This window comes from Dunckerocampus dactyliophorus, chromosome 8 (assembly GCF_027744805.1).
Source record: "Dunckerocampus dactyliophorus isolate RoL2022-P2 chromosome 8, RoL_Ddac_1.1, whole genome shotgun sequence".
In the NCBI taxonomy this organism is placed as follows: Eukaryota; Metazoa; Chordata; class Actinopteri; order Syngnathiformes; family Syngnathidae; genus Dunckerocampus; species Dunckerocampus dactyliophorus.
In genome coordinates this window covers 30,242,880-30,266,723 of record NC_072826.1, presented here as the reverse complement: position 1 = coordinate 30,266,723, position 23,844 = coordinate 30,242,880, and the positions used below count along the sequence as shown (strand labels likewise).

Below are 23,844 nucleotides of genomic sequence, written 5' to 3'. Positions count from 1 at the left end.
ATTCCGTGATGGTTATTCGGCTCGTCTTTTGAAACTAAAATGCTAACATCCGGTCCAAGCTAGCGTTGCTGGAAACACATCTCTTCGACTACTGGTACTGGAAAGGAAATCCACTGATTAGACATACATGGGATTCTTTCACTTGGATGTACTGCTTGTCCTATAAGTAAACACTCCCATCGGCCGACAAATTTACGACTTTTTTTTCTTAAATTTACGAAAATCCCCCATTGTGAACCTCCTGTTCCAAGTTTGGAATCGAAGCTACACCTTCTCGCTTGATAGGGAGCAGCATGTACCATTCAGCGATGCGCATCCTTTCAGATCCAGCAGGTGTCAGTATTGAGCAACACAGTAAAGATACAGTTTGGGTCATGTGCCGCAACGCTTCTGGTGACCGCAATACTACGTGTCACTTGTAATTTCTGTATGTTTGGACTAACAGTAGACCGTAGTCTACCACCAAACAGCCATCATTTATGTTTTCATTCATTTATTTATATATGATATAGCGAGGGAGCGATAATGGAACCGCGAAATTGTGAGGGATCACTTGTACTTTCTATGCTTTTTAAGATACCAAAATGAACCTGGTGGTTGTTAATGAATATTCTACTATTCATAGCTGGTGAAATGTATTTCAAAAATAGTGTGTCCCTGATACACCCACACTGGTCTTTCCTTGGAGGTGGCTTTGGGGTGACGTGATGTTGTCCATAACTTTATGAATGATGCATATTTGTTCCCTTGTCCAAAGGTTTTGTCCACTGAGCCACTTCAAACTCTGCAATCAATAATTACCAAACTAGCTGTCCTGTCATTGGTGGATTCCCAGAGGGGGCAAAGATGAGCACCCGGTCAAGCGGCCTTAAATGCGTCACAGCACTCCTGCGAGGGTCTTTCTACGTGACCTGCAGCTGCAGAGCAGATACTACCATGTCCACCCTGAAGGAGATCTGCGGCGGTTTACCGCTGGACCCTTTGCCCCCGAGCCGAGCACGAGACCCCAGCGTGCCCCACGCGCCCGTTCGCACGCCAAACCTCACAACCCAAGAGGAGCGGGTGAGTAGACCTGAGATGAAAACGCCACAAAAGCTCAGATGCAACCGTGATGTTCACCGTTCATGGAAAACATAAGCATTTAGGAACGTTTCTTATTTTATCGTGAGGGACAGGTTCTCAAAATACGCTGTAATAATAAAAAAAGCGCTAGAAAAAGTGCGCGGCAGCGCGAGGGAACACTGTAAACTCTATGAATTATCTGACAATCATAAGCAGCTTCTGATTGTTGTACGTGTTGCAACTTCACTGCTGCACTGAAGTATTGATTTTTCTCTAAAGTCCTTCCATCCCTCCCAACATCTTTAGTCAATCATTCAAGGAGAGACTTGGGGCTGGCAAACATCCACCCATACACACTTTTGGTCATCCTCACGGAAATACAAACATGACATAGCTTGTTGGGCGGGAACCAAATTCTAAATATCCCCAAATATCAAAGTAAAGGAACAATAACACAAACTATACTGTCCTTACATGTATCATTAACTTCTCAGTCCCACTGACATACCTTCCATACAGGAAGCAGAGTCCCAGGACAGGAGCGTGGACACTTGTGGTATGTGGGGTAGTCTGAATGCTCCCCAGTGGCAAAGGGGGGGGGGGGCACACTCCTCAGCCTCCCTGGGAAAGTCTATCACTGTACCGGACCGTCGTGGTGAAGAGAGAGCTCAATTTACCCCCCCCCATCTATGTTCCCACCCTCACCTATGGTCATGAGCTTTGGGCCGTGACCCAAAGAACGAGATTGCGGATACAAGCGGCTGAAATGAGTTTCCTCTGTAGGCTAGTAGTTTGCTAGCCATGACCACAACAGGAGACGGCACGAGGGAGATTGATTGATTGATTGATTGATTGATTGATTGATTGATTGATTGATTGATTGACGATGGTCCACGGCCAATCAGGGTGCAGAAGACAATGGCCGGTGCAGACAGACAAAAGAGGGAAGAGAGGGACACTCAACTTCCCACAATGTAATTCTTCTTAAAGGGCCAGGCTCGGCCTGTAACAGTAAAAAAACTAAAATTGCACCAAAGAAAAATGTGTGAAAGGTGAACCACGACGAGCGAGGGAGCACTGCACTGCATATGTCTTTTTTCACGCCTTTTCTGTAGCTGGCAATAAGAAACGCCCTCCGCTACTTCCCCCCGGCCCATCATGCCACTCTGGCGCCAGAATTTGCTGAAGAACTGCGTCAGTACGGGCACATCTACATGTACCGCTTCAGTCCTACGCTACGCATGAGGTGAGTACGCTGGTTTAGCCTTTTTCTTTCTTTCTTTTTGTTCTTCAAAAACTGTGGGTTGGCTTCCAAATGGTACGACCTCAGGGAGGTTCTGTTATACCGCCGCTTCCGGAAATACCAGCTATCACAGAGTGAGGCTGTTCCTAATATTTTGTCCATCTGCACCTTCTTGCTCAGAGCGTACCCCCTACACGAGTACCCGTGCCGCACACGCCAAGCCGCCTCCATCATGCTCATGATCATGAACAACCTGGACCCGGCCGTGGCCCAGGTCAGCTTGGATCACCTCTACACTAAATATACTACTGTACAGTATATACTACGTATACTATGTACACTACAGTACATGCTGTACATACAGTACACCATCTACACTCAATATACTGTATGTACTATGTAAGTACAGGGTATATACAGTGAGACTAACTGGCCTTGGTGTGTGTGTGTTAGTTCCCCCAGGAGCTGGTGACCTATGGAGGAAATGGGCAGGTGTTCAGCAACTGGGCCCAGGTAACACCTTTCTTTGATGTTGCCGATGTACACCTCCACGCAAGAGCTGATCAGCCTCCAATGCATTTTATTGGACGCTCACAGCTCTTATTTGCAGGAACAAAGTTGAAGAATAAAGTCATAACATGACAGGAAAAACATGTCATTTTTAGCAACATTTTGTTGAAATATTCAAGAAAAAAATGTTATTTTCTCAAATTGTAATATCATGAGAAACAAAAACAAAAGAATGAAGATGCAAATTTTGGAGAGTTAGGTGGTGAAGAAGTTATCTTATTAGCAGAATAAAGTCATGTTATTAGGAGAAGAAATCTTACGGGAAAAAAGTCATCATTTTACGTGAATAAACTTGAAATATTAGGAGAATGAAGTCATAATATTGGAAGAATCTTACGGGGAAAAAGTCGTCATTTTGCGAGAGTAAAGTCGTGTTCTGAAGAGAAAACGTGCTATTTTTAGCAACATAGAGTCGAACTATGAAAGAAAGAAATGTAATTTTCTCAGGTTGTGCTTCAGAATGAAGCTGCAAAAGAAGAAGCTGGAAAATTAGGTTGGGGAAAAGTTCTGATATTAGGAGGATGAAGTCACAAAATTAGGAGAAAAAAGTTGGCATCTTAGTGGAATAAAGTTGAAATGTTGGGAAAATAAATGTGGTGGTGCAGGTGTACCTAATGAAGCGTCCAGCCAGCGTAGGGTGTGTGTGACGTGTAGATGTGTGTGTGTGTGTGTGTGTGTGTGTGTGCGTGTGTGTGTGTGCGCGTGTGTGCAGTTCCTCCTGGTGATGCGTTACCTGAGCGAGATGACGGAGGATCAGACGCTGGTCATGTACAGCGGGCACCCCATGGGTCTCTTCCCCAGCCTGCCTTCCTCGCCTCGCGCCATCGTCACCAACGGCATGGTAACTGATGCCGCGCTTCCGTACCTTCTGGGTCCTAGCCTCTCCTGGGCATATTAAGGTCACGTGACCGCTCCTTGCTCGGCTTCCTCCCTGCAGGTTATTCCCAACTACTCCTCCAGGGAGCAATATGAGCGCATGTTTGCTCTGGGCGTGTCAATGCAAGTACACTATTGGTTATACACTACTTCATCTGGACAAGTATTCACATCAATTAATCAATCAATCAATAAGTGTAATAAATCTATTCCAGGTACGGCCAAATGACGGCGGGCAGCTACTGCTACATTGGACCTCAAGGGATCGTTCATGGCACTATGGTAGACTACACGACTGCACCATCAGTCTCATCAGCATCATCATATTCATCATCATGTTCATAGCACTTTATGCATATTGGAAAATATTCATTCAACGTTATTCAATTATAGTCAATTTACACCAATGTATTTACCGTATCATCACATTCACATTCATCCTGCCCTTAAATAAATCAATGCATAAATCAATAAATATTCCAATAAATCATAGGTTCAGTGTATATTTTTTTTTTAATATTTAAGATAATTTGAGGTCATATTTAAGTGTAAATATTATATGTAAGATTTTTCGAATTATTTCACATTTTTAAGCATTTAAAACTTAAATCATATATTTCATTAGCTGCAAAATTATATGATTTTAAAAATATATATAAATATGTGTTTCTCTATATAATTGAATTGGCTTTGTGTTCATTTTAGGTGAAAAAAATATTTTTAAATGCTAACAATCATAAAAAATGATATAACAATAATAAAATATTAATAATAAAATATGAACTAAACAGTATTCATATTAATCAAAATGTAAAAGTAAATTCATAAAATTGACTTCAGAAATAATTATATAGAGTGTAAATAAACAGTCAAATAAATAATAGGTTCCATGCAATAAAAAAAAGATTTTAAGATCATTTATTCTTATATTTAAGTTTAAATATTATTTTAAAGAATTATTTAATTATTCCACATTTTTGAAGCATTTAAAAAATGTGATTTCATACTTTAATCATATATTGCATTGGCTATATGACTATATTATATCATATTTAATATATATATACATATATATAGAATTGAATTGGCTTTGTGTTCATTTTAAATAAACTCCGCGATGAAGTCAAGAGTACATGAAAAAATATTGTAAAATGTTAATAACCATTTTAAAAAATTCCTTTTTTCACGCGAGCGACATAAAATCAAAATCATCTGCAGAAATGAAACGAAATGTTGTTAATTTGCATTTCAACAAATAAAATAACACCGTCATGAGACTGGAAAGAAGAATGTTGTTTACGGTGCCGTAGAGCAGGTTTAAATGTGTGGTCTAAACCTGCAATGGCGCCAGCGTGTTGGGGTTAAACGAGCTGCGTGTTTGGTTTCTGCTCTCATTTCCCGTGCAGCTGACGGTGCTGAACGCTGGTCGGAGGTACCTGGGCTCCGGTGACCTGAGGGGGCGGGTCTTTGTCACCTCCGGCCTGGGGGGCATGAGTGGCGCTCAGGCTAAAGCCGCCGTCATCGCCGGTTGCATAGGCGTGATTGCGGAGGTGAGTAGGTGTCCTCTTGGGTGGCGCGTCGAAGCCACCAGGGTCAAAAGTGTGTGTGTGTGTGTGTGTGTGCGTGAGTGTGTGTGTGGGTGTGTGTGTGTGTGTGTGTGCGTGTGTGTGTTAGGTGGACGAGGCTCCTCTGAGAAAGCGACACGAGCAGGGTTGGCTGATGGAGGTGACCAGCGATATGGATCACTGCATTAAACGCATCAGGTAACAAACACTAGTCGTCCTTCCGTCTTACCGTGGCGTCTTATGTCTTACGTCTTATGTCTTATGTCTCTGTCTTACTCGGCTGCTCCATCGTATCTCATATTTCATTTTATTTTCATCACGTAAGTTTGCCTCCTTACATCAGCAGTTCCACATTTTAACGTTGATGGTAGTTTTATTGCAACAGAGACACAAAGAATGCAAAAGGAATCCAGAAAAAAAGCGTACACTGTTTTTAATTTTTTTTTAAAGTTATTATTCAGTTATTTATTATGAAATTTTAATTATTTAATTTTATTGTTCATTTACCAAACTCAATTCATATAAAATAATGTAAAAATACTTATTTTAATTCTACATAAGATAATTTATTAATTGATTAAAAATACTAGATTTTGTTATTATTTATGTTAAATATTTTTAACTATTATATATATTTGTATATTATTTAATATTAATTAATTTTGTCAAATTAAAAACACAAATAAATAATTCAGATTTTATAATAGATTTAATAATAATTAGAAAAAAACTTTTAAAAAGCATAAGCTTTTTCTATATTATATAAAATAATACAATAAGTATATATCACTAATAATAATTAAATATTTACATTATTTTAGATTATTATTTATTTATATTATTATTCATTTAGATTTGGATTAGAAATAAATAATACAAATATTATGAATTAATTTGTCTTCATGAATTAATTTCTATTTGACAAAGTGAAAAAAGTATCCCCTCGATCCCCTACGAACAAGATAGCAAGTCCCTTTAAGACAGTAAAACAAACACCTGTCCATTCCAACCTCTCCACCGCCCTGGGCAAGACCAAAGAGCTGTCAAAGAACCTCGGGGACCAGATTGTACTAGACTGGAATGGACTCAGATGAAGCTTGGTGAGAAAGACACGGCTAATGGTGTGATCATTCAGAAATGAAGAAATCCAGTAAACCCTCCTTTCTGCCAGTTAACTCTTCCCAGACCCAAATGTGATAAGTGAATTTCCGCCAAGTAGGATTCCTTCTTTAGAAATTGAATAATTTGGTTGGTAGAGCATGAAAAAAAGCTGTTTACCACATTCTAAATGCACTTTTTTAGCATTATTAGAGCCCTCTAGACATGAAATAACAACCCTATAGTCTCCTTTACACTCCTATTACCCAATATAGTAGACATAAGAGAAAATAAGACATAGAAAACCTGTTTACCACCTTCTAAATACACTTTTTTTTAGCATTATTAGAGCCCTCCAGACATGAAAGAACACCCATATACTCACCTTTACACTCCTGTTTCACAATATAGTAGACATAATAAGAGAAAATAAGACATTTAAGACATAAATAAGACTCGTGCTCGTGTGTGTTGCTGTAAATGTGTTCCGGTGCTAGGGGAGCGGAGTGTGGGGGGCAGACAGGAAGTGCCGTTGGGGGTTGAGAGTTAGTTGAGTTTTATGTGGGCGTGGGTTACGGCTGCAACAGCGTAGCCCGTGTTGGGGATTCTCGTGGCTGTTGTTAGATGATTGTAAGATGCAATAAAAGCCCTCAGGTCTGGTGCTTGTGTGTCTCATGATTCAAGATTCAAGAGTTTTATTGTCATGTGCATGGTAAAACAGGTAGTTCTGCTATGCAATGAAATTCTTGTTCTGTTCATTTTCCCAAAAAAACAAAGAAAACAAGAAAAAGAATAAGAACATAAGAAACATAAATACCAATAAATTAAGCAACAACAACAGAAGAGACGTTAATGCAGATAAATATACAAATAAATAAATAAATAAATAACGTGCTATGAGTGTGTGCGTGTGTTGCGTGCGGCGTGTGTGAGTGCTTCGTTGAGAAGCCTGATGGCCTGTGGGTAAAAGCTGTTTGCCAGCCTTGTGGTCCTGGACTTCAAACTCCTGTAGCGTCTGCCTGACGGTAGGAGTGTGAATAATGAGTGTTGTGGATGTGTGCTGTCCTTGATGAGGTTGTGTGTTCTTCGTAGGACTCTAGGATGATTGAGGCCTAGTGGCCAGTGTAGGATACTACATATCATCGCAACATCTTTCAATGCGTCTTCTACTTCATTTAGACATTTTTGTGCTTGATGAAGCTTCATTGAGCGAAGTGGGCGAGGCGAAGTGGCGAGGGATTACCGTACGAGATAACAATCAATTGTTGTGGTAAGGATGCCCGCAATGAGAAGGGAGGAAGCTGCTCCGTGATGTCAAGGGAGTTGGGAGCGCAGTGACCAAGAAACCCCTGAGCGTACTTGTCCACATTTGCATTTGAAAATAAGGCAGCGCCCCACCCCAGAGGCAATAATGCTCAATTTTGACTGCTTTGGTGTCTTTCAGGGAATCTCGAAGCTCAAAGGCTCCCCTCAGTTTGGGTTACCATGGCAACATTGTGGACCTGTGGTGAGTGCGTTCGGCATACGTGTAATGGAGTACAATGTGTGGCAGGCGTGTAAGTCTCTTGGTGCTGTGCGTCTCCCTACACGGGTTACGTTATGGCTCAGCAAGCATGTATTTGAAAAACAGGAGTTGTTGTCACTGAATCAGGGAGCGTCTGCTTGTGGAGTACCAGAGGACGGGTGAACTCCTGGTGGATCTGGGCTCAGACCAGACCTCCCTTCACAACCCCTTCAACGGCGGCTACTACCCAGCGCAGCTCAGCTTCCGCCAGGCCAACCGGCTCATGTCCACGGATCCCGGCCTGTTCCGCCGCATGGTCCAGGAAAGGTGGGTCAATAATGCTTGGCTCGTATGGCAACATGCTTCCTGTGAGGCTAACGCACGCGCACTCGCGCTCCCTCCCACAGCCTGCGAAGACACGTGAACGCCATCAACAAGCTGTCGGATGCCGGCATGTTCTTTTGGGACTATGGAAACGCCTTTCTACTGGAAGCACAAAGAGCCGGTACCCGACACGAGCACCTCATCATGAACGCCATCAATCAGCTCTGTCGTGCTTCATAAGGAACACACTGTAGCTCTCTCTACGTTACGTGGCTTGGCTCTTGTTCTTCACAGGTGCTCAGGTAGAAAAGGTTGGAGGAGGAGCCACAGAATTCCGCTACCCGTCCTACGTCCAGCACATCATGGGGTGAGCTGCTTCCACACCACATGGGGTCCTACCTGGTGCATGCACGCACCTTGGTGATACAGCACATTTTGTTGGCAAATCCTTTTTTTTTTTGTTAACGTCACAGGCAGGAGGAAAACTGAGATTTGCTCACCTGCACAGTACGGGCAATCTCGCCTCATTGGAGCGTTTTTTTAAATGATCGCTTATGGGAGCTATTTTTAACATTACTTGATTTGTCGTAATGACATCGGTATCGGTATGTCATAATTCCCTCATATCAGTCCGATAATTCTTGTGCACCCCTGATAACATGCACAGTATACGTACGGTGGTGGGAAAAAGTGGTTGCCTCCTTCCTGATTTCTTTTTTTTTTCTTGTTTGTCACACTTAAATGTTTCAGATCATCCAACAAATGTAAATATTAGTCAATGACAACACAACTCAACACTTTATGCACTTTTTAATGAAACTTTTTATTATTGAGGGAGAAAATGCCAATAGAACAAGTTTCATAGAACAAAAGCAGTATTTTTTTTAATATAATTTTGGTATAAATAATTTGTTTGCAAATCTTTTTTTTAAATTTCAAGTCTATTATTTTTGGTTGCATTTTTTTTTTTTACCAAAAAGTGTGCTTCTGAAACTACAAACAAAATGTTTAATTCCATGACGTTTTTAAATTTGGAAACAAAAGCTGTATTTTTCACAAATAATTTTGCTATGAATAATTTTGTTTGAAAATCTTTTTCAATTTAAAATACATTATTTTTGTTTGCAATTTATTTTTTCCAAATACATTAACGTCACAGGCAGGGGAAAAAAGGAGCGCTTGATTTGCTCACCCACATTTTAGTTTGTCAACAAAGGCTGTATTTTTTTTAAAATAATTTTGCTATAAATATTTTTGTAAACAAAAGCAGTATTTTTTTTAGAATTTTGCTATGAATATTTTTGTAAACAAAAGCAGTATTTTTTTAAATATAATTTTGCTATAAGCAATTTTGTTTGTAAATCTTTTTTTATATATTTTTTTTAAATAAGCATTTTTTTAAATGATTGTTTATTGGAGCTTTTTTAATGATATTGGATTTATTTGTATGATGTCATAATTCCCTGATATCGCCCCGTAATTATCGTGCACGCCTAATAATAACATTCATGACTTTTTATGACATTTTTGCTGCATTCACAAGAAAATGTGGCTGACGAGGTCAGTGAATAATCGGTGAAGTGAAGTTTTCTCCGGTGTGCAGGGACATTTTCTCTTTGGGCTTCGGCCCATTTCGCTGGGTGTGCACATCCGGCGACCCCCGGGATCTCGCCCTAACCGATGACCTCGCCGCCTCGGTCCTGGAGGACATCAGCGCCAACGTGGCAGACGGCATCAGACAGCAGTACGACGATAACATCCTCTGGATCAGGGAGGCTGGGAAGCACCAAATGGTCTGCACGTACCGTACGCTACGTGGCTCGCTATGACGCTCATCAACTTGTGTGTGCACCTGCTGCAGGTTGTGGGATCCCAGGCCAGAATTCTCTACTCGGACCAGAAAGGAAGAGTCGCCATCGCTTTGGCCATCAACCAAGCCGTTGCTGATGGACGAGTTTCTGTAAGAAACGTCCTCGCTCACCGTCACGCGTGTACGCGCCACGCCGCTTTCTCACGTCACTCGTGTGCGTCAGGCTCCCGTGGTGATCAGCAGAGACCACCATGACGTCAGCGGCACCGACAGCCCCTTCAGAGAGACGTCCAACGTGTACGACGGATCTGCCTTCTGTGCAGGTGCGCACGCCTTTCACCTCCTCACCGGGGGTGCCCTAACTTTATCCCTCCACAGAGGATGCAGCTTTGCCACTTTGATATTTTGTAAATATGCTAAGAAGTTTATAGATTTCATCTCAGCTTTGTCGTATACACGAGCTGAAAAAACAGATTATTCATATCAACTTCACTCTTTCCTCTTTTTGTCACATTTTTGCTGTTTTTTTATTTTCAAAATATTTTAACTTTCCTCTGAAATAATCTTCATACATTTTCTTGTTGTAATAATTATCACTTCATTCCAAATATTATCACTTTATTGCCATAGTATTCCCATAATATTATCACTTTATTCCCATAATATTATGACTTTATTCTTATGATATTAGCACTTTATTCCCATAATATTATGATTTTATTCCCATGATATCACGACTTTATTCCCATAATATTATGACGTTATTCTCATGATATTAGCACTTTATTACCATAATATTATCACTTTATTGCCATAGTATTATGATTTTATTCCCTTAATATTATGATTTTATTCCCATAATATTATCACTTTATTCCCATAATATTATCACTTTATTCCCATAATATTATGATTTTATTCCCATGATATCATGACTTTATTCCCATAATATTATGACTTTATTCTCATGATATTATCACTTTATTCCCATAATATTATGATTTTATTCCCATGATATCACAACTTTATTCCCATAATATTATGACTTTATTCTCATGATATTAGCACTTTATTACCATAATATTACCACTTTATTGCCATAATATTAGGATTTTATTCCCATAATATTATGATTTTATTACCATAAAATGATCACTTCTTTGCCACAATATTATGATTTTATTCCCATAATATTATGATTTTATGACCATCGAATTATCACTTTATTGCCATCATAATATGATTTTATTCCCATAATATTATGATTTTATTACCATAAAATTATCACTTTTTTGCCACAATATTATGATTTTACTCCCATAATATTATGATTTTTTACCATCAAATTATCACTTTATTGTCATAATATTATGATTTATTCCCATAATATTATGATTTTATTACCATAAAATCATCATTCATTGCCATAATATTTTGACTCTTGTAATCTAACTTTTTCCCCCCAAACTAATTTTGACTCATTTATTAATTTTTTGTTTGTTTCTCATAATATTATCACTTTTTATAAAACATATACATATTTTTTCTTTAACATTTCAACTCATTATTTGTCCTATAATATTACAAACTTTTTCTCTTGTTAGAATAGGACTTTTTTCTCTTCATATTTGGACTTTTTTGTCATTAAAATTACAACTTTTTTTTTTACTGTTTTTTTTCTCCATTTATTTCCGTTTTCTTTTCGTAAATGTTCTTCTCCTAATTATGACTTTATTGCCATAATATTTTGACTTTATTCTCATAACATTATAACTTTTCCATAATGTAATTTTCCAAAAATTACAACTTTATTCATTTTTTGTTTGTTTCTCATCATATTACAACTTAAAAAAAACCTATACATATTTTTTCATACATATTTCAACTCTGACATTATTTTTTGTCATAATATTAAAAATTTATAATCTTAAAATTGCAACTTTTTCTCTTGTTAGAATAGGACTTTTTCGTTCTTAATTTTTGACTTTATTGTTGTAAAATTATAGCTTTTTTTTCTGCTGTTTTTTTATATTACAACTTTTTTTTAAAAAACATACATATTTTTTCTTTAATATTTCAACTCTGACATTGTTTTATTTTTATTATATTTTTGTTGTTTTTCATAATACAGTAGACGCCCCTACAACGTAAATAATCCGTTCCGAGAACCTTTATGTTATAGGGATTTTATGTTATACGAAGTGTAAAATACATGTAAATAGCCTAATCCGTTCCAAGATCTTCCCAAACTCACCCCTTTGGCCCTTCAAAATATTCAAAGTCCACCAAATATGGTGGGAAAATATAAGAAAACGTTAGCATAAACATAGTAGAGTAACATTCCAATATAAAATAAGGTAATAAATAAGATTACTGTAAGTGAATAAAACTGAAAAACAAAAACAATCCTACCGTTCAGGAGATGTCTTGATCAGGAGCGCAAGTGGAGGCAGGAAGGAGGAGGAGGACTAGCCTGAGTCGAAAGGCGACTCAAAGAGTCTAAGAGTCAGCTGGTCTCAGACAAACGCACACGCGCTACACGATAATGCTGTGTGCAACATTTTAATTTGTTAATAAGTTTCAGGGCGACTACGAAGAGGAAGGAGGTTGAAGGGAGAAGCCTGTCTCTCACACAAACTCACGTACGCGCTGTATAACTCAGCCAATGAGATGAGAGCGTAGGCGGTGCCCCGATAATCAGCCAATGAGATGAGAGCAGAGGCGGTGCCCCGAAAATCAGCCAATGAGAGCGTGCTGCGTCAGAAGGCGTCACCAAGTGTTAGTCTGAACTTGCATGACTTGAGGCATTAATAAAGTTGATTAAAAAAAAAAAACTTGCACTGACTTGACGCTTTATGTTATATGGAATTTCTTCTGTAATACGAAGCAAAAACTTTACATAAATTCTTTATGTTCAGTGGAATTTACATAAAAGGAGGTTTATTTATGCGAGGTACTACTGTATTCCGACTTTTAACAAACATATTTCCATATTTTTTCTTTAATATTTCAATGGACATTATTTTTTTTCTCATATTACTTGAATATTTCAACATTATTAAAATGACATTATTCTTGGGAGATTGCAACCTTTTTCTTGGTAGATTACGTTTTATTGTAGTTTTTTTTTTTTACTTTATTATTGTAAAATTACTGCTGAATTTTCAATATTGTCTTTTTTTTTTTACTCTTCTTGTTAAATAATGTGTTTCGAATTTGCTGCAGGCCAATAAAAAAACAGCCGAGGGGTGCAAATGGCCCCCGGGCCACACGTTGGACCCCCCTGGTGTAGCTGAATGTCGATATCAGATATCGATGTTTTCCAGATATGGCGGTTCAGAACTTTGTGGGTGATGCGTTCAGGGGCGCCACCTGGGTGGCCCTGCACAACGGCGGAGGCGTCGGCTGGTAAGGCCAGGCATCCGTCAGCATCCCACACCCGACCGCTGCTGTGGCGTGACCTGATGCTCCATCCGCAGGGGCGAGGTGATGAACGGAGGATTCGGCCTGCTGTTGGACGGCTCCGAGGAGGCGGCAAAGCGAGCCTCCCTGATGCTCAGCTGGGACGTCTCCAATGGGGTAAGAGGAAGGAGAAACGCGGCGGTGGCCGTCTGACGCTCATGTCTGTGTGCGGCAGGTGGCTCGGCGCTGCTGGTGCGGAAACGCCAACGCCTACCAGACCATCCAGCGCACCATGCAGGAGGACGGAAAGTTGCGGGTCACCATGCCTTTCCCTGTGCAGGATGAGCACGTCCTGGACAGTGCCCTGCAGGGCTAGCTCACGTTAGCGAATGCTAAACGGAGAGGTGTTTTTCATATCATATTCATATCGAGTCCCTGTCTCGCACCTAAATAATCCATGACTATTAAAGATGATGTTTATGGTGCCTCCTATGGGGTGTGGTCAAAAGATGTGCTAGCTTACGGTACATGTCATACCGATATCCTGCACTATCATGTAGCCTACAACATGTCCAATGTTTCATTCCCTGCACTTACAGTGGTGGGAAAAAGTGTTTGCCCCCTTCCTGATTTCTTATTTTTGTGCATGTTTGTCACATTTAAATGTTTCAGATCATCAAACAAATGTAAATATTAGTCAATGACAACACAACTCAACACTTTATGCACTTTTTAAATGAAACTTTTTATTATTAAGGGATAAAAACAATCCAAAGCTACATGGCCCTGTGTGAAAAAGCGATTGCCACCCCCCTGTTAAAACATGACTGAGATGAATTGAGATCTATCAGTGTGGAAAAGGTTCTAAAGCCATTTCTAAAGCTTTGGGACTCCAGCCAACCACAGTGAGAGCCATTATCCACAAATGGCTAAAACATGGAACAGTGGTGAACCTTCCCAGCCAACCAAAATGACCCCAAGAGCGCAACGACGACTCATGTGAGAGGTCACAAAAGACCCCACAACAACATCCAAAGAAGTGCAGGCCTCACTTGCCTCATTAAGGTCAGTGTTCTTGACTCCACCATAACAAAGACAAAAACGGCCTGCATGGCAGAGTTCCAAGACCAAAACCACTGCTGAACAAAAACAACATTAAGTCTCGTCTCAATTTTGCCAGAAAACATCTTGATGACCCCCAAGACCTTTGGGAAAATACTCAAAAGTTGAACTTGTGTCCCATTACATCTGGCATTTCAGAAAAAGAACATCACAGCAACAGTAAAATATGGTGGTGGTAGTGTGATGGTCTGCTTCAGGACCTGGAAGACTTGCTGTGATGAATGGAAGCATGAATTGTGCTGAAGGAGAATGTTGGTGACCTCAAGCTGAAAGCAACTTGGGTTCTGCAGCAGGACAATGATCCAAAACACACCAGCAAGTCCACCTCTGAATGGATGAAGACTTTGGAGTGGTCTAGTCCAAGTCCTGACCTGAATCCTATTGAGATGCTGTGGTATGACCTTGACAAGGAAAAGCCTCCAATGTGGCTGAATGACAACAATTGTGCTAAATTCCTCCCCAGCGCTGGAAGAGACTCATTGCAAGTTATCACAAACGCTTGATTGCAGTTGTTGCTGCTAAGGGGGGCCAACCACTTATTAGCTTTAGGGGGACATCACTTTTTCACACGGGGCCACATAATAATAAAAAGTTTCATTTAGAAAGTGCATCAAGTGTTGAGCTGTGTTGTCGTTGACTGATATTTAAATTTGTTTGATGATGTGAAACATTTAAGTGTGACAAACATGAAAAAAGAACCGCTTTTCCACACCCCCGTATGTACGTCCAGTGTTTGCATATATAAAGAGAATGTATGATGACGTGTGTCTCATGTTTTGTTTCAGTGTCATGCATCCATCACGTATTGACGTGTTGTTGGTCCTTTAAGGGAGTGTGACGTCAGAGAGATGTCCGACAGGCAGAGTCAAATCCTCGTCACGAGGAACATGCGCCACTGTTTAGGCTTTTAAACTCCCACATAAGCCAAATTCACCTTTAGGTTCGGTCGACGTGTAGTTTGTGTGCCATCACAAGTCTCCGCCCTGCCTGCAAGCGGGAGAGGGTTTGTGCAACGCATACGTGAGATATGTTGCACGGTGTTCCAAGTAAGCTAGGATCCTATGGCGGGGAACTAGAAAAGCCACGTGCGCGCTGGATGAAGGATGCATGAAAATCAGCGAGAAGACGACGCGGAGGTGATGACGGTGCAGCCCGGGACAGGCTCCATCATGCCCGGATGCAGCAGCAGGGACCTCCTCCCGCCTCACTCGGTGGCAGTGACGCTGAGGAAGAACGCAGTGACAGATGACTATGACGTCACCTCGGAGGTGCTTGGCTTGGGAACCAACGGCAAAGTGCTGGAATGTTTCTGCAAGGCGACTGGAGAGAAGTGCGCCCTAAAGGTGCGTTTCACTTTCACTTTCACTTTCATGCAATGCGCCTGCAGTGTTACCTAGTGTCAACTTTTAACTTCTATTTATAAAGAGCATTTGGGGACACTGTTTTGGTCCATTTTTTAGCCTAAAGGTGCACTAATTGGCTCCCCACAGTGCTGGCAGCACTCATGCAGCCCCAGACTGTAGACCAGACACAATTATTATTATTATATCGCTTATTACTGGTGTTGCAAGACATTTAGACAATAACGGCTGTGCCTTGACTCATTTTTAGCAGATAGAAAATCTATACTGCTAGACAAGCTGTACACTGACTACTCTTAATGCATGTTGTCCATTAAGTTATCATACAAAAACATTTAATTTAGTTAAGTAAAAAAAGACAATCAATATAGACATATATATTCTACAATAAATATATAAATAAACCTATGAAGTTAAGACAATTTTAATTATGTTTTTTTAAAATATAGATTTATATAATGTAGAGTAATCCCTTTTTATTGTGGTTAATTGGTTTCACATAATTGAATTTACATGAAGAAGGGTTGCTTATTTATAAATAGAATATTTCCTTAGGTAAAGCATAGAAAACCTTATAAATAGGCATTTTAACATCATTAGAACTCTAGACATGATATATGTAACACCCCTATAGTCACCTTTACCCTCCTATTACTCAATATAGTACATAATAAGAGAAAGTAATAAGTATTAACGACCTTCTAAATACGCTTTTTTAAGAATAGAGCTCTCGAGACATGAGAACACCCCTATAGACGATGCAGTCAACACTGCCATCCACACAGCCCTTTCTCACCTACAGGGCCAGGACACATATGTCAGAATGCTATTTATAGACTATAGCTCTGCTTTTAATACAGTCAGCCCCCACAAACTCACAAATAAGCTCCTCACACTTGGCCTGTCACCCTCCCTCTGTAACTGGGTGTTTAACTTTCTAACAGGCAGGCCCCAGTCAGTCAGAGTCCACAATCGCACATCCAGCTCAAGAATTGTGAGCACTGGGACCCCACAGGGGTGTGTGCTGAGTCCGCTCCTCTACACGCTCTTCACCTACGATTGCGTGGCCTCCCAGAACAACACCAGCATAATTAAATTTGCGGATGACACTACAGTCATCGGCCTGATCACTGGTGGTGTTGAAACATCATACAGAAGAGAGGTGGCGGACCTCATAGCTTGGTGTCGTGATAACAATCTCCTTCTCAATACAGATAAGACTAAAGAGATGATCATCGACCCAAGAACAAGGGAAAAGGAGCCGCATAGACCCCTGTTTATTGGTGAGACTGAGGTGGAGAGGGTGAAAACCTTCAAGTTCCTTGGCACACACATCAGCGAGGACCTCACCTGGTCTCACAACACCCAACAAATTATGAAGAAGTCCCAAAGGAGACTGTACTTCCTGAGAAGACTGAGGAAATTTGGCATGTCCACCACAATCCTGAGTTGCTTCTACAGATGCACTATGGAAAGTGTCCTTACAGCCTCCATCACTGTTTGGTACGGTAACTGTACAACACGTGATAGGAAGGCACTCCAGCGGGTGATCAAGACCTCACAGAACATTGTTGGGGCAGCCCTCCCCTCACTGCAAGACATTTATAAAACTAGAGTCCTACGAAGAACACACAACCTCATCAAGGACAGCACACATCCACAACACTCATTATTCACACTCCTACCGTCAGGCAGACGCTACAGGAGTTTGAAGTCCAGGACCACAAGGCTGGTAAACAGCTTTTACCCACAGGCCATCAGGCTTCTCAACGAAGCACTCACACACGCACACACTCATAGCACTTTATTTATTTATTTATTTATTTGTATGAATGTCTCTTCTGTTCTTGTTGCTTAATTTATTGGTATTTATGTTTCTTATGTTCTTATTCATTTTCTTGTGTTTTCTTTTTTTTTTGGGAGAATGAACAGAACAGGAATTTCATTGCATAGCAGAACCACCAGTTTTACTTTGCATATGACAATAAAACTCTTGAATCTTGAATCTTAAATCTTGAATAGTCACCTTTACACTCCTATTACCCAATATAGTAGACATGGTAGACTTGTGCTGGTGTGTGTTGCTGTAAATGTGTTCCAGTGCCAGGAGGAGACAGGAAGTGGTGTTGGAGTTTTATGGGTTACAGGTGGAGCGGTGTCCCTGTTGGGGTTTTATTGCGCCTGTTGCGAGTTCATTCAAAGCTGCTATCAAGTCTGGTGCTTGTGTGTCTCATGACTGACACCTAGTGGCCAGTGTAGAATACTACATATCATGACATTTTTATGCCTTAAAATGCTTCATTTGGGCACAAAACACATAACTTTGCTTGAATATGCATATAGATTATACATACTAATTAATGTATGTATTGGAGCATGAAACAGCACGATTTAGTCATATACAGTCAAACCTGTCTATAGCGGCCACCAAAGGGAAACGGCAAAAGTGGCCGCTATAGGCAGGTGGCAGTTATAGACAGGTTGGCGGCCATTTTGAATTTGTGCGCGCACATATTAACATGTCTGTGATTAGAAGCTTGTTGTGTTTGCAGATACATATAATTATACTGTTACATGTTGACCAGTAGAGGGCACTGTGGGACTGCGGATAAAAGTTGTAAAGAACTACTAGGTTAATAAACCGCTGTTAATAAATAAATTAAAGTGCATCGGCGACGTGAGTCTCTCCTTCCCCGCAACAAGGGGCATTACAGTATTGACCAGTGCACATTGTCTCACACCAGGAAATAAACGGTGTCACTGTCTGCAACAAGCTCCAAAGAAGACGGCTTTTTTAATGTGGAACAACTGACAGTTTGTGTGGATCTTGTGAATGATTGTGACTGAGCTAGGACTCAGTAATTAAAGTCTACACACGAAGGCTTCATTGCTTAAAAAAAAAGAAACTTTTTCGTGCATGAAGCTTCTGCTTGAGTCGGCATTTTGGCCGTTGTATGCGTTCAGATATTGACCAAGGGAGACAAAATGGGTGGCCCCTGGCCGCGTTAGACAGGTGATCGCTATACACAGGGTCTATAACACACAAATTTTCTGCGGGGGGAGATTGTTCCACTGACCCGAATGACTGTGACCACGTGCCCCCCCCCCTCTGCTTCTTCACACTTGGATCAGATACTGAACGACACCCCTAAAGCTCGGAGGGAGGTGGAGCTGCACTGGAGAGCTTCTGGGGGTCCGCATGTGGTCCGCATCCTCAACCTGTACGAGAACATGCGCCAAGGGAAGAAATGTCTGCTCATCGTCATGGAGTGGTGAGGTTTGATTTATTCTTGGTGCGGTCATGGAGGTGTTGATACCTGTAGGGGTGTCATACTGCCTACATTTGTTCACCACTTTTCCAATCATGTTTTTCTATTTGCGCTCCAGTTAGTGAGATTGTAGTAATGTGTGATTAAATGTGTGTGTCAGCATGGAGGGAGGCGAGCTGTTCTCTTGTATTCAGGCCAGAGGGGACCAGGCCTTCACAGAGAGAGGTGGGTCACACGCTTCACTCTAAAAATCTGGAGTGGACCTCCGTTAGGGGGCCCCAGAGAGCCGCGTTCCCTGAGGGAGGTCACTTTCCAACATATGACCGACTTTTGCTTTTTACATCTTTGCAACACGACTACCTAGAGGCGTCCGAGATCATGCGTGACATCGGCTCAGCCATCCAGTACCTTCACCAGATGGACATCGCCCACAGGGATGTAAAGGTAGACATGCACGCAACAACACGTCATCAATACTCTTTTATTTCCTCTCCATGTCTTTGTCACTTCAGCCTGAAAACCTGCTCTACAGCACCAAGGACAGCAACGCTGCTCTCAAACTGACAGACTTTGGCTTTGCAAAGGAGACCACGCCGCACAACGCCCTCCAAACGCCCTGTTACACTCCATACTATGTTGGTGGGTGTTTCCATCTCACACGCCATACCATGTTGGTGGGTGTTTCCATCTCACATGCCATCTTATGTTGGTGGGTGTTTCCATCTCACATGCCACATTATGTTGGTGGGTGTTTCCATCTCACATGCCACATTATGTTGGTGGGTGTTTCCATCTCACATGCCATCTTATGTTGGTGGGTGTTTCCATCTCACATGCCATCTTATGTTGGTGGGTGTTTCCATCTCCCATGCCACATTATGTTGGTGGGTGTTTCCATCTCACATGCCATCTTATGTTGGTGGGTGTTTCCATCTCACATGCCACATTATGTTGGTGGGTGTTTCCATCTCACATGCCATCTTATGTTGGTGGGTGTTTCCATCTCACATGCCACATTATGTTGGTGGGTGTTTCCATCTCACATGCCACATTATGTTGGTGGGTGTTTCCATCTCACATGCCATCTTATGTTGGTGGGTGTTTCCATCTCACATGCCATCTTATGTTGGTGGGTGTTTCCATCTCCCATGCCACATTATGTTGGTGGGTGTTTCCATCTCACATGCCATCTTATGTTGGTGGGTGTTTCCATCTCACATGCCACATTATGTTGGTGGGTGTTTCCATCTCACATGCCATCTTATGTTGGTGGGTGTTTCCATCTCACACGCCATACCATGTTGGTGGGTGTTTCCATCTCACACGCCATACCATGTTGGTGGGTGTTTCCATCTCACACGCCATACCATGTTGGTGGGTGTTTCCATCTCACATGCCATACCATGTTGGTGGTCATCGATACATATTGCTTTTGAACTCATCAATGACAAAACAATCTCATGTATTTCTAATTCATAATTCTTTTATTATTATTTTTGAAGCAACGATTTGTTATTGATACATCATCAATCAAACTAAAAGATGTGCTGGTTGTGAAACATTTGGCAAGGATGATGATGTGCGATTCAGCCACTAGGGGGCATATTTGGATGGTGTAGGCGGTAGCTATGATAGGCAATGATGTGTCCATTCTTTGGTGGGCGTGTCTACTCATGAATGTTCCACTCTAGTGTGTGTGCGTGTGTGTGTGTGTGTGTGTGTGTGTGCGCGCGTGCATGCATGTGTGTGTGTGTGTGTGTGTGTCCCCACTCAGCTCCTGAAGTGCTGGGCTCGGAGAAATACGACAAGTCATGTGACATGTGGTCTCTAGGCGTCATCATGTACATCTTGTGAGTATGGCGAGTGTGTGTTTGGTCAGAGCAGGGCGGTCCAGGGTTCCATGTTTTCACGTTTTGTCCCGTCAGGCTGTGTGGATTCCCGCCTTTCTCCTCCAGCTCGGGCCAGGCCATCTCGCCCGGGATGAAGCAGCGCATCCGACTGGGACAGTACCAGTTCCCGAAACCTGAGTGGTCGGACGTTTCCGAGGAAGGTCAGAGCTCGACGTGCGTGCTTGTTGTACCCCCAGCGGGCACCCCCTAAGTGGATATGTACCCCCTATATTGGTTTGGTTTGGTTTAGTTTATTTGAACATGAAGGTTCCAATGGAATACATCTCATGAATCATCCTTTCACACTTCCACATGTCCAAAAGGAGTAGGAAGAAGCAAAGCTTATTTAATCCTACCCCCCATCTATTCTACATCTAGTACAGTACATGTAGTTCACTTCCTGCATTCCATGTCATATATTTACAGTATTCATATTCAGTGTAATAATAAAAAATAACAATAAAAAAAAACATGACAGAACATCATTGTGATGATGAAGACTCTTCTGCCTTGTATTTAGCAAACATCAACTGCTTGTATTGTTTATGAATGTGCTCATCTCTGTACTTAGTTTTACTTCCTTACTCAATCCGTTCCATCATTTAATTCCACATACAGAAATGCTGTGGGTTTTCAGCGTAGTTCTCGCGTATAAATGTTTGAAGTTTAATTTTCCTCTAAGATCATATTTCTCCTCTCTGATAGAGAAATACTGTATGAGGTTTTTGGGTAACAAGTTATTATTAACTTTATGCATTATTCTAGCAGTTTGAAAAAGTACTAAATCAGCAAATTTTAAGATGTGATATTAAAAATAAAGGGTTTATATGTTGTCTATTATGTTGGCATTATGAATGATCCTCACCATCTTTTTTGCAGTACAGTGAGTGAGTGAAGATTACTTTTGTAATTATTACCCATATCTCCACACAATATGTTAGATATGCTAATACTAAGGAACAGTACAGAGTGTGGAGGGACTTTTCATCAAGAACATGTTTTGCTTTATTCAATATTGAAGTATTTCTCGCCACCTTTTGTTGTATAAAATTGGATATGTTTTTTCGTTGCAAAGTCAGAAGGGTTTCTTGCACTTTTTATTTTTTCATGTGTTTGTGTGTGTTTGTGTGTGTGTGTGTATGTGTGTGTGTGTGTGTGTTGTGCAGCCAAGCAGCTGATAGTGCAGCTGCTGAAGACGGAGCCGAGTGAAAGGATGAGCATCGGTCACTTCATGAACCACCCGTGGATCAGCGTAAGTCGGCACCGATCCGTCACATCGGCCGATCCATGTGTGATATCGTTCTTCCGTGTGCATTCTCGACCAACACAGCAGTCCACGGCCGTCCCCCCCACGCCCCTCCACACCTCGCGCGTTCTAACCGAGGACAAAGAGCTGTGGGACGACGTCAAGGTGAGCGCTTCCGGTCTCCATATTTCTGTCCACGAGGAGGCGGTGAAGCTGATATCGCATGTGTGGGTTCCATCAGGGGGAAATGACCAACGTCTTGGCCACCATGCGTGTTGACCACAAGCAGAAGAAGATGATGATTAAAGATCTGGACACCTCCGACAACCCTCTGCTCAACAAGAGGCGCAAGAGGACATGAGTAGACGCCAAAAGTAGGAATAGTACAATCGGAATAGTAGATCCACTTCGCTCAAGGCATACAGTAGACTAAGTAGAAAATCTATGAAAAAACACCTTTGGGTATTTATTATTACTGTAGTAGTCGTATTTACTATTCATGTATTCACATTTCTTCTATTCACACACAAACAGTATGTCATGAAAATACACATTAAACTTGTTAAATGGACACTATTTGCCATGTGCTTTATTAGGGTGCAACAAAAATCATCAAGGTATCGGTATCTCAAAAGATACCAAAAAGTAATAGGTATCATATCCTATCAAACAATCTGGTATCAACCTTTTTTCTTGTACATTTACAACCTTTGTCCTTGTAAATTTACGACTTTTTTCTCGTAAATTGACAACTTTATTCTCAGAAATTTCCAACTTTATTCTTGTAAATTTACCACATTTTTTCTTTTTCAGGCTTCCTTTTTCTTTATTCTCATAAATGTACAACTTTATTCTTGTAAATTCACAACCCTTTTTCTTGTACATTTACGACTTTTCTCTTGTAAATTTCCAACTTTTTTCTCGTAAATTTGCAAACTTTTTTCTTGTAAATGTATGACTTTAGTCTCGTAAATTCATGACCTTTTTTCTTGTAAATGTATGACTTTTTTCTCGTAAATTTCCAACTTTATTCTCGTAAACTTACAACCTTTATTTTCTCGTAAGTTTGCGGCTTTATTCTCGTACATTTCTGACCTTTTTTTATTCTCATAAATTCACAAGCTTTTTGCTTTTAAATGTATGACTTTTTTCTTGTAAATTAATGACTTTTTTATTGTAAATTTATTACTTTATTCTTGTAAATTTACAGATTTTTTTGGTAAATTTACAACTTTTTTCTCGTACATTTATGACCTTTTTTCTTGTGAAGGTACGACTTTTTTTCTTGTAAATTTACAGCTTTGTCCTGGTAAATTTACAAATTTATTCTCATAAATTAATGGCCTATTTTCTTGTAAATTTACGACTTTTTTCTTGTAAATTCATGACTTTTTAATTGTAAATTTATTACTTTATTCTCGTAAATTTACAACATTTTTTCTTATAAATTTACATCTTTTTTCTCGTAAATGTACGACTTTATTCTTGAGTTTAATACTCCAT

General features: G+C 40.6%; 2 protein-coding genes across 3 annotated transcripts; both read left to right on the top strand.

Moving 5' to 3' along the window:
- The first annotated feature begins 812 nt into the window (after positions 1 to 812).
- uroc1 (urocanate hydratase 1) lies at positions 813 to 15,337 on the top strand. 2 transcript variants are annotated; one of them, XM_054784240.1, is made up of 19 exons: positions 815 to 1,062; positions 2,178 to 2,308; positions 2,486 to 2,579; positions 2,759 to 2,818; positions 3,588 to 3,716; positions 3,813 to 3,874; positions 3,967 to 4,033; positions 5,158 to 5,301; positions 5,426 to 5,514; positions 7,859 to 7,921; positions 8,066 to 8,245; positions 8,326 to 8,423; positions 8,537 to 8,609; positions 9,846 to 10,035; positions 10,104 to 10,202; positions 10,276 to 10,375; positions 13,379 to 13,460; positions 13,532 to 13,631; positions 13,690 to 15,337. In XM_054784240.1, the coding sequence occupies exons 1-19, from the start codon at positions 847 to 849 to the stop codon at positions 13,828 to 13,830; spliced, it is 2,118 nt and encodes a 705-aa protein (XP_054640215.1). In that variant the 5' UTR covers positions 815 to 846; the 3' UTR covers positions 13,831 to 15,337. The 2 variants fall into 2 exon arrangements, with proteins under 2 accessions (XP_054640216.1, XP_054640215.1); XM_054784241.1 differs by lacking the exons at positions 13,532 to 13,631; positions 13,690 to 15,337 and having other exon boundaries at positions 813 to 1,062; positions 13,278 to 13,408.
- An 83-nt stretch (positions 15,338 to 15,420) lies between these two features.
- Positions 15,421 to 23,197, top strand: LOC129186215 (MAP kinase-activated protein kinase 2-like). Its single transcript, XM_054784244.1, has 10 exons — positions 15,421 to 15,919; positions 19,070 to 19,209; positions 19,367 to 19,431; positions 19,571 to 19,650; positions 19,719 to 19,845; positions 20,981 to 21,056; positions 21,132 to 21,256; positions 22,262 to 22,347; positions 22,426 to 22,506; positions 22,583 to 23,197. Exons 1-10 carry the CDS (start codon positions 15,680 to 15,682, stop codon positions 22,700 to 22,702), a joined length of 1,140 nt encoding a protein of 379 aa, XP_054640219.1. The 5' UTR covers positions 15,421 to 15,679; the 3' UTR covers positions 22,703 to 23,197.
- Positions 23,198 to 23,844: the final 647 nt, after the last annotated feature.

Excerpts from the sequence above, each read along its gene's own strand:
- uroc1 (XM_054784240.1), top strand. The coding sequence starts at position 847 with ATGAGCACCCGGTCAAGCGGCCTTAAATGCGTCACAGCACTCCTGCGA. Across the intron at positions 5,515-7,858 it reads CACTGCATTAAACGCATCAG|GGAATCTCGAAGCTCAAAGG; the intron begins GTAACAAACACT and ends GGTGTCTTTCAG. Across the intron at positions 13,632-13,689 it reads GCTGGGACGTCTCCAATGGG|GTGGCTCGGCGCTGCTGGTG; the intron begins GTAAGAGGAAGG and ends TGTGTGCGGCAG.
- LOC129186215 (XM_054784244.1), top strand. The coding sequence starts at position 15,680 with ATGCATGAAAATCAGCGAGAAGACGACGCGGAGGTGATGACGGTGCAG. Across the intron at positions 19,651-19,718 it reads TCGCCCACAGGGATGTAAAG|CCTGAAAACCTGCTCTACAG; the intron begins GTAGACATGCAC and ends TTGTCACTTCAG. Across the intron at positions 22,507-22,582 it reads AGCTGTGGGACGACGTCAAG|GGGGAAATGACCAACGTCTT; the intron begins GTGAGCGCTTCC and ends GGGTTCCATCAG.